The 18,358-nt window shown below is 44.6% G+C and overlaps 2 protein-coding genes and 1 pseudogene across 2 annotated transcripts, besides 3 other annotated features; 2 read left to right on the top strand and 1 right to left on the bottom strand.

The window, feature by feature from the left end:
• Window positions 1–512: 512 nt before the first annotated feature.
• Window positions 513–5,173, top strand: TSTA_123030 (ATP-binding cassette transporter, putative; the record flags this gene model as incomplete). The annotated part of the gene is made up of 3 exons (XM_002482520.1): window positions 513–2,706; window positions 2,763–3,606; window positions 3,683–5,173. The coding sequence occupies 3 exons, from the start codon at window positions 513–515 to the stop codon at window positions 5,070–5,072; spliced, it is 4,428 nt and encodes a 1,475-aa protein (XP_002482565.1). The 3' UTR covers window positions 5,073–5,173.
• Window positions 5,174–7,608: 2,435 nt separating this feature from the next.
• Window positions 7,609–7,830: a mobile genetic element.
• Window positions 7,831–7,968: 138 nt separating this feature from the next.
• Window positions 7,969–8,145: a mobile genetic element.
• Window positions 8,146–8,746: 601 nt separating this feature from the next.
• On the top strand, window positions 8,747–12,145 carry TSTA_123020 (annotated as a pseudogene).
• Window positions 11,375–11,395: a sequence feature (AT_rich).
• Window positions 12,146–14,736: 2,591 nt separating the features above from the next.
• TSTA_123010 (fatty acid desaturase, putative) lies at window positions 14,737–16,777 on the bottom strand. The gene is made up of 2 exons (XM_002482519.1): window positions 16,455–16,777; window positions 14,737–16,387 (listed from the first exon to the last, which is right to left on the bottom strand). The coding sequence occupies exons 1-2, from the start codon at window positions 16,658–16,660 to the stop codon at window positions 14,923–14,925; spliced, it is 1,671 nt and encodes a 556-aa protein (XP_002482564.1). The 5' UTR covers window positions 16,661–16,777; the 3' UTR covers window positions 14,737–14,922.
• Window positions 16,778–18,358: the final 1,581 nt, after the last annotated feature.

Genomic DNA, 18,358 nt, shown 5'->3' with positions numbered 1-18,358 from the left:
GGCCAAAGCAAAAAATTAGAGACTTGATACAGACTGGTATTCAGTGCATCTCAATTGGCTTATCAGTGAAGGCTACCTAGGTAACTACTGTTTAGTCTCATTACTAACTAGGTAACTAAAGCACGCCAACTTTCTAAGGAATGAATCATTTCATCTTACCTTTCTATTTCTTATTCTGTTGCCTACCTCTTCACTTCACTTATGCAGCTACGGCAGCAGAACTTGATCATCAATTGATCAATCAGTGATATCAAATCATAATAGAAGTCTAATTGTGTTATTATTCTGCCTACACAGTTGATGCCCACTTTCCACCATCCATCGACGGAAAATCTACTGGTATTCCGACGTTATTGGTGCCTCTTTTTCATCGAAGTCAATTGTCCAGCTGGCTCGCTTCTGGATGATGCTTAATTATTTAATTTTTTCAAAGGTATAAGTAGGAGGAGACCGCAGCGACTCCCCTCTTGGATCTTCTCTCTTCTCATCTGCTCCCCGGGTAGTGAATCATCATGGAAAGTCTACTCTTCACATCCGAGCAAAACAGCTCTATCCTTTTCAAAGATGGAGACATCAATTTCTTTGGGCCAACAGCAGATGCTGCCTTTGACTTCACTCCTCTCTTCGAAGATACATTTTTCAGCTTGATACCATCCGCACTGTTACTTCTTGTCTTGCCGTATCGCTTATTCACCTTGCGTGGCCAACGACCAAAAGTTGCCCGGGGAGGCTTCCTATACGAAGCCAAACTACTCTTCATGGTAGCCTTCGCTGCAATGAACCTGGTGTTGCTTGCAGTACATGCACTCAATTCATCCGAACGTACCAAGGTTACCATTGCCGCTGCTGCATTGACTTTTGTTTCCACCTTGGGTCTTTGCGTACTATCGCATTTGGAACACATCCGTTCCATCAGGCCATCCGTAATCATGAATGGATATCTGCTATTCACCCTCATATTTGATATTGCACGCTTGCGCACACTCTTTATTACTTACGCAAGTCGATCTATCGCCGGTTGTTTCGCAAGTATGGTCGCCGTCAAGGTCATGGTACTGTTTATAGAAGCAACAGAGAAACGTGGAATATTACTGGAACCATATCGCAATCTGTCACCTGAAGAGACGAGTGGGATCTACAGCAGGTCGTTTTTCTTCTGGCTGAACTGGCTCATGACTACTGGTTTCCGTCGGCTCCTACACAATAACGACTTATACCCTATCGATACTGAAATGTCTTCAGCAGTTTTGCGGGAAAAGATGCAGCAAGTATGGAATGCTTCGTCTAAGGAGAGCTCAAGGTCCCTCTTCTGGGCGGTACTAAGAGCAAATCTTAGGCCGTTTCTGCTTTGCATCATCCCTCGGCTTTCCCAAGGGGCGTTCCGATATGCACAGCCATTTCTATTAGCACGGACAATATCCTTCGCCAACGATCTGTCACAGCCTGAAGACATTGGATGGGGTCTCACAGGTGGCTTTTTTTTTGTCCTCCTTGGATTGGCAGTATCGAACGGATGGTACTATCATATGACGTATCGCTTGATGACCAGTGTCCGTGGTTCCCTGATTAGTATCATTTATTCCAAAACCGTTGATCTCAGTATCACGGCACTCGATGAGTCTGTTGCCGTCACCCTCATGTCCAGTGACACCCAAACAATATGCAACGGCTTTCAATTTATCCACGAGTTCTGGGCAGTGCCATTGGAATTAGCGGTTGCAGTTTACTTACTTTCCCGTCAATTGGGAGTTGTTTGCGCCGCTCCAGTAGTCTTAGCTCTCGTCTCTACTGTCGGAATCTTGGCCATTGCGAATTTAATGGGCCAAGCTCAAAAGAGCTGGATGAAAAGCATTCAGACCCGCGTTGACGTAACAGCCACGATGCTGGGGTCGATGAAGTCGGTGAAAATGCTGGGCTTCACTGACTGGTTGGGCGAAATGGTCCAGGGGCTTCGTGTTACTGAGCTTGCGGTGGCCAGTTTATTTCGCAAGTTGCTCATCTTTCGTGTGGCCTTGGCTAATCTGATGCTTACCCTTGCTCCGTTCACCACGTTTGCTTTTTATTCCATTGTATTGGCTTCCCAGGGCCATATTCTCGATGCGGAGACCGCTTATACGGTCTTGACATTAATTTCTTTACTTGGTACACCTATGAACGACATGATTCGTACGGTGCCGATGATGAATGCAGCCATGGCATCCCTTAACCGCATACAAGGTTTCTTGCAGTCTGACGCGCGGAGAGATAACCGGTTGTATCTTGACGACTCCGCGTCAACTTTGACTGATCCTCCAGTTGAGGAAGAAGGTATCCAATTGCAGAGTCCTGCAAATTCTGCTCACACGCAACATTCTCAGCTTATAGTTGCCCGAGATGTCAGTTTCTCTTGGACTCATGACGAGAAGCCTGTGGTTCGAGACGTCAATTTCAGTGTCTCTCGCGGTCATTTGTGTATAATAATTGGACCTGTCGGGAGTGGCAAGAGCACGCTTCTAAAGGGTATCCTCGGTGAAACACTCTCCACGAAAGGGTTCCTCTACACCAATTTTGAGGAATGTGCATTCGTTGACCAGACACCGTGGATCCGCAATGCAACTTTGCGAGATAATATCATTGGGCTTTCCGACTTTGATGAAGAATGGTATAGAACCGTGATAAAGGGATGTGCTCTGGATCAGGATATTGCCATACTCCCCAATGGCCATTGTAAGTGATAGGTATGATATCAGTTCGAGAACCGCATGCTAATTGGCATATTCCAGTCACAAACGTTGGAACCGCAGGTATATCCCTCTCGGGTGGCCAGAAACAACGTGTTGCTCTTGCACGCGCGGTATATGCGCGCAAGAATGTAATTTTGCTGGACGACATCTTTTCTGGGTTGGATGCTGATACCGAGGAACGCATATTCGCACGACTATTCTCTCAGCAGGGCTTATTTCGAAAACTGGGTAGCACTGTTCTCCTGGTAACCCATGCCGTGCATAGACTGTCATACGCAGATCTTATCATAGCCATGACGGCTGACGGCTCAATTGCCGAACAAGGTAGCTTTGATCTCCTCAAAGCATCCGCGGGTTACGTTGCAATGCTTGAAGCACAATACAAAGCCGAGAAAGCAGAAGAAGAGGATACCAAGCAGAACCAAAACGGGGCCCATACAACAGCTATAGAAGAAGAGAAAGAGGAGCAAATAATCCAGCAAGAGAGCACCGAACTGCATATCGCTCAAGAAGATCTCACCCGCCAAAGTGGCGATTTGTCACTGTACGCGTACTACCTGCGGTCCGTCCATTGGGCGTCATCTGCGTTCTGGGCGAGCTGCTATATTCTATGTGGAGTTGCAAACAAGCTCAGCGAATTCGTCGTCAATATGTGGACTGAGGCTACTGAAATAGAGGGCAACAGCGCTAATGGCTTCTATCTTGGAATATATGGTTTGCTAGCATTCATTACGATATTTGGCCTTGTTGTTGGCGCTTATCATTACATTTTATATTTTGCTCCAAAAAGTGCAAAAAATCTACATCAACGTCTTCTAACTGCTGTGATGAATGCACCTCTCTCATTCTTTACCTCGGTGGATGTAGGCACGACAACAAACAGGTATGTCTTCTACCTATGACGGACAGTATGAACGTTGTTCGTGATTTGATCTTCTTCTAACTCTGCTATTGTATAGATTCAGTCAAGACATGACACTAATAGACAATGATCTTCCATATGCCATGGTCGACTTTATGTTGTCCCTCTCAATGGGGATCATGTCTGCCATTTTAATGTGCATCTCCGCCCGCTATTTTGCCGCAACGATGCCACCAATCCTACTTTTGATGTGGATGCTGCAAAAGTTCTACCTTCGAACATCCCGTCAAATGCGCCTTCTCGACCTGGAAGCTAAATCACCTCTATTCTCACAGTTCATTGAAAGTCTATCGGGCCTAGTGACAATTCGTGCATTTGGCTGGTCATCCCGGTTTGAAGAACAGAACCTCATCCTGCTGGACGCATCCCAGAAGCCATATTATCTGCTGTTTTGTATTCAACGCTGGCTGGAGCTGACACTTGATTTAACTGTCACCGGACTGGGTGTGATTCTTATGGTGATGATCGTCAAGCTGCGCAGTGAAGTGAGTGCGGGCTATGTTGGCTTGGCCATTCTAAATGTTATCACATTCAGCCAATCCTTATCTGAGATCATCCGCATGTGGACGAACTTGGAGACATCTATTGGCTCAATTGCTCGGATACGTGAATTTGTTAAATCTACGGAGAATGAGAACCGACCGGATGAGGATCTGCCGTTGGTTGATGGTGATTCTCAACCGTGGCCTCCCAAAGGAGCAATAGATTTTCGCAATATCTCGGCCTCATACAATAACAAAAGTGGGAATAAGAAACTCATAATCAAGAACCTATCTCTCTCCATTCGCGCTGGCGAGAAGATTGGAATTTGTGGACGAAGTGGCAGTGGGAAAAGTTCATTGCTAGCTACATTGTTCCGCATGCTTGAGATTGAGGCAGAGAGCTGCATTACTATTGACGGCGTTGACATCACACGTGCTCCTCGACAGAAGCTCCGTGCTGCCCTCAACGCAATCCCACAAGAACCATTCCTGATTCGCGGTACTGTGCGAGTAAACGCAGATCCATTGGGCACACATACCACCGAGGAAATAACCGAAGCCCTCCGCAGCGTCGAACTCTGGGACCTCGTCCAAGAAAAAGGTGGTATCGAGGCAGACTTAGACTCCAACTTTTTCTCTCACGGCCAACGACAGCTATTTTCTCTTGCACGCGCTCTACTGCGCGGCGGGAAAATCATCGTCCTAGACGAAGTTACCAGCAACGTAGACGTAGTCTCAGACGCATTGATGCAGCGCGTCATTCGCGAAAAGTTTAGTGATTGCACCATCTTGGCAGTTGCGCATCGATTGGATACGATTATGGATTTTGATAGAGTGGCGCTTATGCAGGATGGCGAGCTTGTGGAGTTGGATTCGCCCCAGGCTTTGTTGGCGAGGGAAAGTGCGTTTAGAGAGCTCTATGAGTCGAAAAGTTCAAGTAGTTGAGTACTTTGTTTGGCTAATTTTTCGGAGAGTTATTCCTAGCATTGTGATTGTGTTTGAATGGCCAGACACGATTAATGAGAAACATGACTTCTATAAGCGACCATTTTAGGACCAAATTTCCGAACTACGAAAGCCCACTTCCAAGGTTTGCTGACATTTTGCACGAATGAAGCATTACTTCAAGGCTTTGAGTGAACATTACATACACAAATACCAATCTAATGAGTTTTATGTTGATAGACTTGGTATATAAAATTGATTAACAAATTAGCAGACGGTCCTGGATTAGAAATGTAATGTTCATGGCTCATAGTCTCACGGATCTTTCTAGTACTCCAGCATGACAGATTAATACAAATTTGCTTGTACATAGCTATGTAAGGAACAGTGAGCTTTTCCACCACTTACCCTACTTACAAGACGCCGAATATTCATAATGTTTATAACTGTGATCTCCCACCAATGTCTGATGATATGGTCTATACAGTCGGTTCCCAAATACTCAGTATCCTCGCGTTTCCACATAATTGGTGTAATACTATAAAACATGTCATAGGAGATCCAACTCAGCAACGGCGTCAGGTGAATCCCACTTCTTTCTTCCAACGAAAGCATCCGATACTAGCTCCAGACTAGGTAATGCACTGGGAGAGGGAACCGTGTATGAGATTGTGACGTATTGGTCCTTCTAGGCCCACATCGTTGGTGTTGAGGTGCCAGATAAGCTGAGGATTTTGAAAGGGTTCATACGCAGCATGCGCTGCGAGAATTTGCCACTTATAGGTTCGGTGGTTCAGCCTCATACCAGGCATTTTAAAGATGTCCCCTGAGCGTTCAACACTTATTCTTCCTCCTTTCTTCCTCCATCTCTGAAATAGCGCACAGTCATGCTAGTGTCAGGTCGTCGTAGGTTGCTATGATGAAGATCGATAAGTTATTGGTGTAAGGTAAATGTAACTGCGAAGTGTAGTGTGTTGATGAACCGCAAAGGGTAAGGTGATGGTGAGAGTAAGACGAGCATGGGTGAATCCTCACCTGTACCTAGAACCTCGACCACCTTCATAAAGATCATCCCTCTGCAGTTTCGGAATATCTGCGAGGCTATTGATTCCCTGCAATATTTTCAGCGGAAGTCTCCGTTGCCTGGCTTATTGATGCTGGTGCAGTCGGTATCTGATCGCCATCATTGTCGGCCATATTTTGTATATCATCGTTCTCCATCTTATCGTCCTCCGTCTGTTTCGGTTCTTCTTCCGCGACGTCTTCTTCCTGGTTGGTGGGAAGACGTTTCTGGTGAGTTATCATTCCCATGTACAGGTATACTATCTCATAAATCGACACGAGGACGCTGATACGAGGAATTCACACATGATCCCTTTGTGATACATCTGTCTTAGTCCCAACGCATCCAACGAAAGGAACTAAGTAGCTCCAAGGATGTAGCTGATGCAGGAGATATCGATCAGCTCGTTATTCACCACGGCCCATGGGTGATAAATAGAAGCAGGTACCTTGCAGTCCTCATTATCGTTGGGACAATTTTTTCACTTCATCTAGACAACACGTATTAATTTTTGCTAAGCTCCACGATCAAATCACTTGCTGTAAAATATAAACATGCCAACAGCCATTGTACGTATCATACAAGTTTTAAAATACCAAATATTTTACAATATTGGATGCTGTTATGGCTCTTCAATGGTGAGTCCTGCTGCCTGCATGCTGGAACTTGTCGTAAACCTTGGTTGACGGGTGGTCAGATCAGAGTAAACTCCTCACTGAACTAAGTTTCAGTGGTATTCTGCTAACGAGAGTGTCACAAAGACGAGTATCAACTTATATAAAGAGTCAATAAGAGAGAAGTAACTGTGTTGACTAGCTTAGAGTGATCCATGTACGGTATGTACTTGTTGGAACGTGAATATCAAACCCTACACATTTCGGCACCGAATTAGTTAGTCCGACGTGGCACGTGTGTGCCACGTGTATATCTAGCTAGCTATCCCCCTTGCTCTTGGGGATCAGTCACAATATTAGAAATCAAGATAGCTTCATATTGTCAGGCTCGTTAGGCCGCTTCGTGCTCACGCCTTACTACCGTCTATGCTTCGTGATACGGACCGTAGTAAAACCAACAGTACTCTTATGCCCTAGGTTGTACAGTTAATAAAATACAGTAGAGTAAAACCAAATATATGGACACCTTACTCCCCTGATCTGAATCGAAGAATTCTTCTCCGAGTTGAAAAGTTTTATCCGGAGAGAATTTCGGAACAATGCAGGATGCACCTTGCGTGATTTCTTGAATGGTGCGTCGACATTGTCGGAGCACGAGCGGAAAGCGCTCAAGGTCATCTCTGTCATAAGATTCAAAGACTCACAGCCAATGAATTAGTAAAGCTAACTACTGCACGACGGAACAAGGATAACTCGAAGGCAAAGATGACTAGGGTTACAGGATCACGTGACTAAGAAGCACCCTGCTTCGGTAGTGAATCAAGGTGATTCGATACTAGGAACATAAAAGGACGCTCCTTAAGTAGACTAGCTTGACTCCTGCATTTGAGCACAGCTCCTCGACGACTCGCTCACTACGGTGAAAAGACGTATTGTCCATGATAAGAACAGACTTTGGTTCCGGCTATTTGCTACAATGTTGCAAAAGCCGCTCAATAAATTCTTCAAAAAAATGAGCATTAGTTGATCTCTTAAAGACCCGGGACAACACAATCCCGTCTTGAGTGTATGCAAATAGAACCGCCGGCCTCGCTGGGAATGGGAAGTCTGGAGGGGCGTAATACTGATGGTAAAAGTGGAGACGAATACGTGGAACATATCCCACAGAATATCTACCATTTCATTAAGATAGAAATCCGGTTTCTCTAATAAGTGACCACAAAGCGCTTCGTCGGCCGCCAGCGTTCGGAGGAACTCGAACATTACCAAATAGTCGTAAATTGGTGCAAATATTAATTATCGAACGCTTGTTGCAGCCAGCCGCCTCAGCCATCTGGGGCATAGTTACTAGTGACTTACTGCTGATCATATCACGAATCATCTCCAGCGAGTCGGGGTGCCATGATAAAGTTTTGGAAAGAATTCCACAAGATGGCAGAGTTTGGTTTTGGCTAGGTCCGGACCGAAGAGCTTCCGACAAGTCGAGTCTCCTATTAGGTAACCTAGGCGCACTCATGACACAAGTACTAAGCTACTACCTCGAGTTCCAATGGCTATAATAATATGATTACAGACTAGGGCCTCATTTTGGCTTGTGGAGCGGTCATGTTGTTGTTGAATATAGAACCTTGATCCGTATGGAACGGGATACCTCCATAGGTCAGTGGGACCTGAAGTGGGTACATCTTCGTGCCAGCGTCAGCTTCAGCCTCACGACTCCGTAAATCTAAAGCATGTCTTTGTGTTCCAGATTTCTGTGGCTCTAATCTGCAGGACTTCCAAAGTTCCGAACTACCCTTGAGGTACTACAATCAAACTACTAGATACAAACTAAGACCGATGGATTGAAAACAGAAAAGATCGCGATCCGACGAGACCCAGTGAAAATACGAAATGCCAGAATGAGTCGATCAGAGCAAGAGATCCCAGATTCAACCGACAGCTACACTGTCTGATGGATTTGTGCTCTAGAAGAAGAATATGAATGTGCATGTCGGATGCTCGACGAGGAGTTTAGTGGTCCAGAAATAGACGACAAAGATGATAACACATATGTCTACGGTCGCATCGCACACCATCGTGTGGTTATTGGCTGTCTTCCAGCCGGTCGCTATGGCTCTAATTCGGCTACGCGTGTTGCCCGAGATATGGTACGGAGCTTTCCCCAGCTGCGATTCGCATTAATGGTTGGTATTGGGGGCGGTGCACCAACGGAGGATAACAACATCAGACTCGAGGATGTAGTTGTGAGTCAACCACAAGACGGATTTGGCGGTGTGCTACAATACGATTTGGGGAAGAAGTTGTAGGAAGGTAGATTCCAAAGGACTGGCCAACTGAATGCTCCCCTAGAAAAGCTGTTAGGAGTGATTCCTGAAATTCGAAGACTCTACAATGACAAAAGAAAGCCAGATAGAATTGCCGAGCATCTTCGACGCATGGATGATATGGAAGCTTATCAGCGACCGATGCTTGACCAATTATACAGAACAGAGTATCAACATGTGGGTGGAAAGCACTGTGGACAATGTGACCCTAACCAGATAGTTAAACGCCCAGAACGCCATGTCCACCGATTGATAGCGGTCCATTATGGAACAATTGCCTCGGGGAATACTTTGATAGAGGATGCGACTATAAGAGATATATGCGAAAGATCCGGACTTGAATATTCTATGCTTTGAGAGGGAAGCTGCGGGACTAATGAATAACCTTCCCTGCCTTGTTATTCGTGGAATTTGTGATTATTCCGATTCGCATAAGAATGATAAGTGGCATAAATATGCTGCTTTGACCGCTGCGGCTTATGCGAGGGAGTTGTTGCTTATCCTTAAGTCACAACGTGTTCGGGCCATGCTCTCTCGGGCTGATAAAGTAGTCAGTGAACTCAAGCAAGGTTGGAGATCTGGCATTTCTCTTCCCAGCTGAAACAAAGTTCTTTTATCATACATATGGCCGTGATATACTAACAGCTTCTAGTTCAACAAGTCAAGACCACCATTATCGGCAGCCACAGGTAGGATGGAGAATTATATTGGTATTGCTCCAGCTGTCTATACATAACTAACTGCGGACAGCATGGTGCAGAACCAAGGTGACGCAATACACCAGAATATCGACTGGGCAAAATTACCCGGCGTAGAAGGGGCAGGCTTCGACTCATACATGAATCAACATGAAGACGAATGTCTTCCCGGCACCGGAACTGAGCTTTGCCGCCAAATTACGGAATGGGCTTTGTCACCGGTAGGTAAATGTAAATTCTGGTTGAATGGCATGGCTGGGACAGGAAAATCGACAATCTCCCGAACAATGGCAAAATCGTTAAAACAGTCAAATCTGCTGGGGGCGAGCTTCTTCTTCAAAAGGGGCGAAGGGGATCGAGGGAATGCGAAGAAATTCTTCCCAACAATTATCAGACAATTAGTGGCCAAGATTCCTCCATTAATACCCGGTGTTAGAAAAGCAATTGACGATGATCTCGAGATTACAACAAAGTCACTTAAAGACCAATTTGCAAAATTACTTCTCCAACCATTACAAAGCATCAGTCAATCTGACTACCAGACCTCGACCATAATAATAGTGATTGATGCATTGGATGAGTGTGAACGAGACGACGATATACGAACTATTCTTCAGCTTTTGCCACAAGTGTAGATATCAAAGTCTGTGTATCTGCGCTTCTTTTTGACAAGCCGACCTGAACTGCAAATCAGATTAGGTTTCATGAAAATTATAGATGACCATCAGGATCCGATCCTCCACGAAATTCCTATGCCAGTGATAGAGCGCGAACCAATTACTACCTCTAGACTGGCCTGGGAAAACCAATATACAGACATTAGCCTTGATGTCGGTTCCGCTTTTCATCTTCGCCGCCACTATATGTCGAATGCTCGAAGATCCCCAGTGGGACCCTATGGACAGTCTTACTGAGATCTTGACACATCAAAATGATCAGTCTGATCTGGACAGAACCTATCTTCCGGTCCTAGATCGACTTCTTACAAAACAAACTGAAACCAAACAAAAACGACTTGCTCAAGAGTTTCGAGAGATAGTAGGTGCCATTATTCTCCTGGAAAATCCACTTTCAGTTATATCCCTTTCAAAACTGCTTGGTGTCTCTGAAAGATCTATTAAAATTCGACTTGGTTCGCTGCGTTCAGTTCTTCGCATGGCAGATGATGAGACCCTGCCCGTAAGGCTGCTACATCTGTCCTTTCGAGATTTCTTGCTTGATTCAAAAACGCGCACAAAGACCCCATTTTGGGTTGATGAGAAAGGGATGCATCATAAACTCACTACACAATGCCTAAAGGTTATGGATTGCAGACTGAAAAAGAATATATGCAATCTCAGAGCTGATGGCATACAGCGAGTGGAGATTGATGCATGTTCCATCAATCAGTATCTACCACCAGAATTGCAATATTCATGTCGTTACTGGGCTCGGCATCTGGCGCAAAGCGAGAATCCAGTGACAGAATTGGAGAATGCTTTTCTATTTCTTGAAAAGCATTTTCTTCACTGGGTGGAAGCGATGAGTATTTTAGGCATCATTTCTGAAGTTGTGGGGATAATAGATATCTTGCATTCCGTCATACAAGTAAGTTTCTGTGAATAATATTATTAATATAATACTGATGATTACAAAAGGATACAAGTTCCAAAATATCCAAATTTCTGCTTGTTGCAAGACGTTTTATCCTTAAATATAGATAGATAGCTGATATATCACCGCTTCAGCTATACTGTTCAGGACTTATGTTTGCGCCAAGAAATTCAGTCGTTAGACAGACATTTATCGAAGAGCTGCCTAAATGGATATGCTTGTTACCGAAAATAGAGGAGTCCTGGAGCGCAGAATTACAGACTCTTGAGGGCCATTCACATTCAGTTGGGACGGTGGCATTCTCCCCAGACGGTCAGCTGCTGGTGTCGGGTTCGGACGGTGAGACGATCCAGCTCTGGGATATAGCCACTGGTGCAATACAGCAGACTCTTGAGAGCTATTCATATTCAGTTAGGATGCTGATATTCTACCTAGATAGTTAGCTGCTAGCGTTAGGTTCCTATAATGAGATAATCAAGCTCTAGAATATAGTCACTAGTGCACTATAGTAGACTCTTGAGGGCTATTCACTTTCAGTTAGGACGGTAACCTTCTCTCTAGACGGTTGGCTGCTGGTGTCGGATTCCTACAATAAGAATCAAGCTCTAGGATATAGCCACTGGTGCACTGCAGCAGACTATTACAATTGATGGGGTAGTTACCAACCTCAAATTTTCCAAGGACAGTCCATATCTAACTACCAACTTGGGATTCCTTAAGATTCAGTCTTGGTATAATACTTATGCCAATACCTCTTCCTCATCCAAGACCAACGTCGAGCAATTCGTACAAGAAATTCAATGGGTAACCCTTAAGGCAAACCGATGCTATGATTCCCTCCCCAATATCGACCCTCCTGTTCAGGAGTTAAAATAATGGAACACTCGTTCTTAGGCATGGATCTAGCCTCTAGGTGTGACAGAGCCACCTCCGTCCCGGCTCCGTACCAGGTCAAAGGTGAAGCCATTCCCGTCGTAGGGCTGCAGCCCTACGGGTTGCCAGATAGGGAACCGCCAGAGCGGTACTGTATTTAGCAAGGTGCCACGCACAGAGATTATATAGATCTCTGTGGCTGGATCGAGAGCTTGTTTCCTTCCTTTCTTTTTCTCTCCATGTCAAATATTCTCGTGTACGTGTACCTCATTGTATGTAGCTCAGCTCAGCAATACAGTAAGATTGACCCTTTCACACTAGGCAGGTTTCTTTCATCAGATTCTGTGCCTAGGCGTTAGTAAACTGAACTGATTTATTCTCTATTAAATTTTCTAATTTCTTTACGGAAAAAGGGCCTGGGATAATTAGATCATTTATACTGGTCAGTAGAGCTGCTAGAATATACAAGAGATTTCTACCAGCTCCCAAATGATGTGGCAAGACTGGCTGGGTAAGATAGGTTGATAATATTACGACTTCTACCATACTATACCAATACGTGGAACTGCTGCCTAGCCAAATTTGTAAGACTATCATAGTGACTTACCAGTCGGACTGTGAAATGATTTGTCTGTGAAATTGGTTTTGCTCGTCGCTGTATATCTAGCAGGTTGTCCTGTTGATTGCCTAGTTATTTATCTCAAAGACTACTGGCCAGACGTTCCAATTCTTTTTGAGAATCTCACTCCGAGAAAGGTCTTTGTCTTTCCCAAGACACCATTTATTTCTCAGTCTTAATTTGAGAAAACGCGCGTAAACGGTTGATTACTGTCCACAGCTAGTCGTAGTACTAGTATGGGTACATGATCCTTTTTCCATGGCAATTCTTATTAGAAGCAACCAGAAATCCAGGCGACTACGATCACTAGCTATCATCAGTAATTAGTACTTATTTCTCTTTACAGACATCTTTCGATAATATCGAAAGGTCTCGCCAGCTAATACATCCGAAGCAGTTGAATTGCGTTGTAGTTAGGGCTCGGCTATCCCCAAACCCTAAATGGCCGTATATTCTATATTGTGTAAGTTAGTCCTTCTCTATAAGCTAAGATCTGTTTTCTCGTTCCCAGACGACTTTTTCCCTTTTAATTGATGATTGGAATTGCTTGTCCGACCTGGATAGTGTATTAATTCCCTGCAAGGCTGGCTAATACAGTCTATACCGAGTCCCCTACTCAGAATGCTCATTGGTATCGGCTTCACTTTTGCTCTCGAATTGAAACGGAAAGAGACTGATGTATTAATGTCATATATCACTGAGAGATGGTAATTTGAAGAAAGTTGAACGTAAAGCGACCGCGAGTTTCAGGTAACCAATATCTAGTCAAGGCCATGATTGCCCCCTTATTTTGTACATGAGAGTAACATGAAAACCGGAAATGATATGGGGGCCAAAGACTCTTTTTGAAGAAGTCAACGAATGAGCAAGATCTATCACTACAAGGTACTATTTGCCCATCGTCTTTTCCAGCTTCGACAGTCTCGACAGCACCTCGCGTTGCTGTGCATCGAGATTGTTGCTTTGTGTCTTGACGTACTGGAGTTCTCTTTGGAGAGTCTCCTTGTCTTCTGTACCTAGAAGATTGTCGCCTCGCGGTGGGTTTGCATTCGTCTCTTCGAAAGTGGTATTAAGGGTACACTGTTTCATAGAGGGGAGGAAAGAGGTCAGTCTTATATCACTAGAAAATAGGCAAACGAGCAAATCGAAGAAAAAAGGGGAGAAGAGACTGGATTGTTTCTTACTATCACTCGACTCTGTGCCTATATCCATCCAAGACAATCTGTTAGTAATCAAAATTCATACTTGACTTTTGGAATAGCTCTGGAGTTAGGGGGCCTCTTACCAACTGGAGCACGCAGTCTTGTTGAACATGGCCAAAGTCATGACAGTAGGTACATTTTTGGGTCTAAAGAATTATAATCAAGACATTAATCATTTGTTGATGATGATGAGACAAGATGTGGACTTGCGTCAATTACTGTGGCAGAATAATTAGCTTTAAGATCAAAGATCTTCTATTTGATATTAGTGAACTCACATAGATTGGAGGGTGTAGAATGAGCTATTTTAACTCAATAATCTTCTGAGCCTTGATGAATCTTGTATGAATTTATTCTTGTGAGATAGACAGGTTCCAAGGTCGACTATGTGGTATGGGATGGAGGGCTTTAAATAGTCTACTTTCTTGGGGATATTTTATTCAAGATGAAAAGAAAAGAAAGAGACTGTAGCTATCACATGGGAATATAGATACCAGTCAAATGCTTGATGAGAATTTAGCAAATCAGTTACCTGTTCTAGACTGGGCCCAAAGATACCGACAGACCATTGAGTTCAGGGGAACGTTTGACTTGGACTCAGGCTAAGAAGATTCAGGGAAAGGTAAACTTCAACCTAGTCTTATTATGATTCATGAGTGTTACTATGGAGTAGGTGAGGCTCATCGAGTCTTGTTTATTTCACGCAGAAGATGTGACTATATACATCCATAATATCAAATACAAGTTCATTTGAGGTCTATATCGTGAAGTGCCATCAGGGCCCCGGGTTCAGAAGATCATGGTGATGTTTTCCAACCCCTCTTTCAGAATAAAGCGAGGTACGTTCAAGTAGACCGATGCTTAGTGACCAGAAAAAACACCTTCTCGAGCAATCGACTTCCTACACTCTTCCATCATTTTTGCCTGCTTCGCAATATCGGCCAGACGTGAAATCACTTCCTTGTTACCATCCACAAAGGTAAAGATGGCGTAAGGAATCTCAACTTCGCGGCAAAACTCTAGGACGAGTCTTTGGGTCGCTCGAAGATTGTGACGTGGAATCCGTGGAAACAAATGATGAATTGCTTGGAATTGAAGACCACCATGGAAGAAATCCAACCAGGTAGGACAGTCGACGTCCATGGTTGTGCGAAGCATTTTTTGCGGGAAAGATTCATTGACTCCCAGATCAGCGGTCGACATGGCGAAATGAGACAACGTGATTTGCACATGGAGCGGTGATGTGACCATATGTGATATGAGAAGGTAGCCAATACGTGTTGACCAGTTGGGGAGCGAGCGGTATAAAACTCCATATCCAAACCAGGTCCAAAAGAATAGGACTCCACCAATTTCATACCATCTATGCCACCAGGATGGGCCCTTTTTAGGACCTTTCCCGCCGAAAAGGTGCCCGTAGCTCAAGGCATATAGATTAAACCGCGCAAAGAGCATAATGGGGTAGTATAGATAATTTTGAACTCGTAGGAAGATCTTGGCAGCAAAATCGTATTTCATGACAATCCCGTAATACGTGCTGCGAAGATTGGTCAGTAGTCGATGTGAGATTGCGAAGAATGGCAAGTGTTGAATATCTGGGTCGTGCTCAGGCGCATTCGTAACTATATGATGGACGTTATGATTGTGTTTCCACCAGCACAGACTCAACCCGCCAATGTAGCTGGCAATGGTCATGCCAATGGTCGAGTCCACCTGTAAATAATGAGTAATGCCCATGTGACCAGCATCATGTACCGTAAAGACGAGCTGGTGCCACAAGCACCCGAGGAAAAATGCAGACAGCATATACCAGCCCCATTGAAGAAAAATATAACTGAGGGCGGCAAACAAAGAGTATCGACAGCATTCTCTGAAATAAGCCCAGTAGTTGCAAGTATACAGGCCTTTAGCTTCAATCTTCCGCTCCAATTCGCGGTATTTTTGAACAATAAAATCCTGCGAGCGCGCATCAAGAGCGGGATATTTTGCAATGTCTAGTACAATTTCTTGCCGAGTTCGGGCATCGAGAAACGAAAACCGGGACTCTGACTTTTCATCGTGAGAGGGTGTGGGTGGGATAGACGACGCCACAGTTGATACAGAATTCCTCCGTCGCAATCCAGTATTTTCATCAATCGGTTCGTCAAAAACAGGGGAAGAAGGACGTGAACTGGTGTCACTCGAGTCATCTGACGCAGACGGCTCATCTTTATTGTAAAAGCGAAATTGTCCACCTTGAATTGGGGGGAGGAAATTGTTCCATCGTCCTTGTATACGTCCGATTTGATATGACAGCATGCGTTGACGCGCTTCTACAGAGTGTAATCTATTGCGAGACGAGAATTGTCAGAATTTGTGCCGAACAAAGTGAGCTCGTCTAGGGAGCGACATACACATTGATTTCGTCCGTCGCATCACGGCCAACCATATGCTGTATTGAGATCTTGCCCCCCGGGTGATATTGCAACCATGCATCTGTCTTTAACACTCGTCCTTCATAGATAACAATGTGTCGACCCTCGGCAATCAATCCCTCAATTTCTCGCCGCGAGAGAATCCGTTGTTTACGGTCAACGGAGGAACGTTCAATTTCGGCCATGGCGGGGTGGGATGAAAGTAGGGGTGCTTGCCAGCAATACGAAGATTTTGCAGTGTTCTTATTTGCAATCACTCATTGTGATACCACAGCGTAGGGTGTCTGAATTGAAGTATGTCGCCTGTTGTTGTCGATGAAGTACTCGGTATATACCTGAAAGTCACGGAAGGAGAAGTCGGTCTGGTGGCACGTGCGGGGACCGAGTGGAGCACCGCCAGGCTTCCTGATTATTTTCCTCACCAGGATCATACGACAACGGATATTCTCTACTTGAGTTGCACGCAAGGGCAAGCCGAAGCACACGATGAGACGCTCTATGATACACGGCTCTTAATTCGCACACGGATCCCGGGGTTTCTGATGTGCTTGCTTAGTAGGAAGGGGACGGAAGTACCGGGACCCAATACATCAGATGGATAGAAGAGCAGGGACGGTAGATGTTTGCTACAGCGCTAACCCAAAATCGAACAATTCATTAACTGTTGTTAATGAATTGTTCGATTTTGGGTTAGCGCTGTAGACAAGACTGTCTCCATGTTGATGATACTGCGCCAATCGATCTGTGACCGCAATGTCGTCTTCACCAGGAAACGACCCAGAAGATATTGCGTTGTCGTCTGACATACTGGCCATGAAGAGATGTCTAAGAGAATGCGCCTATATCTAAGTATCGCGGATACTATGATTGAGTATCAGTCCTCAGATGCATCGCCATTTGTACAGGCGTTTGGCTTGGCATTATTCTTCATTGCAAGCTGGCGCTGTGCTTGTTCTTACTCTTCTTTTATGGCATGCGAATACTTTTCGCTTTCTGATCCATATTTCCGCGGCTGTACCGCAGGAGCAGAAACCCTGCAATACATGACGGCACAATAGGCACCAATTTTCACACCGACGTCTTGAGCGGAGCCAACGCCTACATTGGAAATAGGCAGACTAGTTGCACTGCAGTTGCCTTCTGCTCGCAATGGACCGGCCGAGACACTCACTATTGAGGATGTGAAAGTCGCCGCCGTTATCATTGGTGCCGGATTATTCGCATATCTCGTTAATATGGAATACGGTACAGGTCATATTCGGCGGATTTTGTAGCCCACTCTCAAGTACCGTTCATGCTAGAATATGCAGTCCGAGTCTTGATAGCTCTTTATCGATTCCAAATGTAATCGTGACTGTTTGTTAAGTTTTGTTGTGGAAACATAAATCTTTCAGCATGAACCAGACCAAGCCGTAAGAAGAGGATAATCAAGCTAGATCTGCATCTTTCAGACAGGATTCGAAACCGAACGATACCTCAGTGCTAGGTAATCCTTCTCAGGGCCCATAAATGTTGCCTCTATGACCGCCTCGAGGCTCTCTATATACTACTCCACATGGTACTTACAAAAGTAAATGGCACCTTTCCAAGCGCATCACTTTTTGCAATCCTCTATCCATTCTTCTATCTACCTAATTTAGATGCAAGGATGGTGTTTTTGTCCTTATTATAGGCACATCTGAAACATACCTAGTCTTTGTGGATTCCATTTCGGCCCAAAACACTTATGTATAAGTAAAATAACAACTTCTAAGGCTATAAAAACAGATGGCAATCTTATAAATAAATGGAAATCTCTTGTTAACTGTGGAAACTCGCTGCCTGCCCAGGTGATATGTCAGTTTTGTCGGATTCTAGGGCTCCCTACGGTACAAGTGCCGCAG

Source organism: Talaromyces stipitatus, genomic scaffold (genome assembly GCF_000003125.1).
Source record: "Talaromyces stipitatus ATCC 10500 scf_1105507295555 genomic scaffold, whole genome shotgun sequence".
Taxonomy (NCBI): Eukaryota; Fungi; Ascomycota; class Eurotiomycetes; order Eurotiales; family Trichocomaceae; genus Talaromyces; species Talaromyces stipitatus.
Note: the sequence above shows the minus strand (reverse complement) of the source record. Positions and strands in the feature narration are given on the sequence as shown.

Excerpts from the sequence above, each read along its gene's own strand:
- TSTA_123010 (XM_002482519.1), bottom strand. The coding sequence starts at position 16,660 with ATGGCCGAAATTGAACGTTCCTCCGTTGACCGTAAACAACGGATTCTC. Across the intron at positions 16,388-16,454 it reads GCGACGGACGAAATCAATGT|ATTACACTCTGTAGAAGCGC; the intron begins GTATGTCGCTCC and ends GTCTCGCAATAG.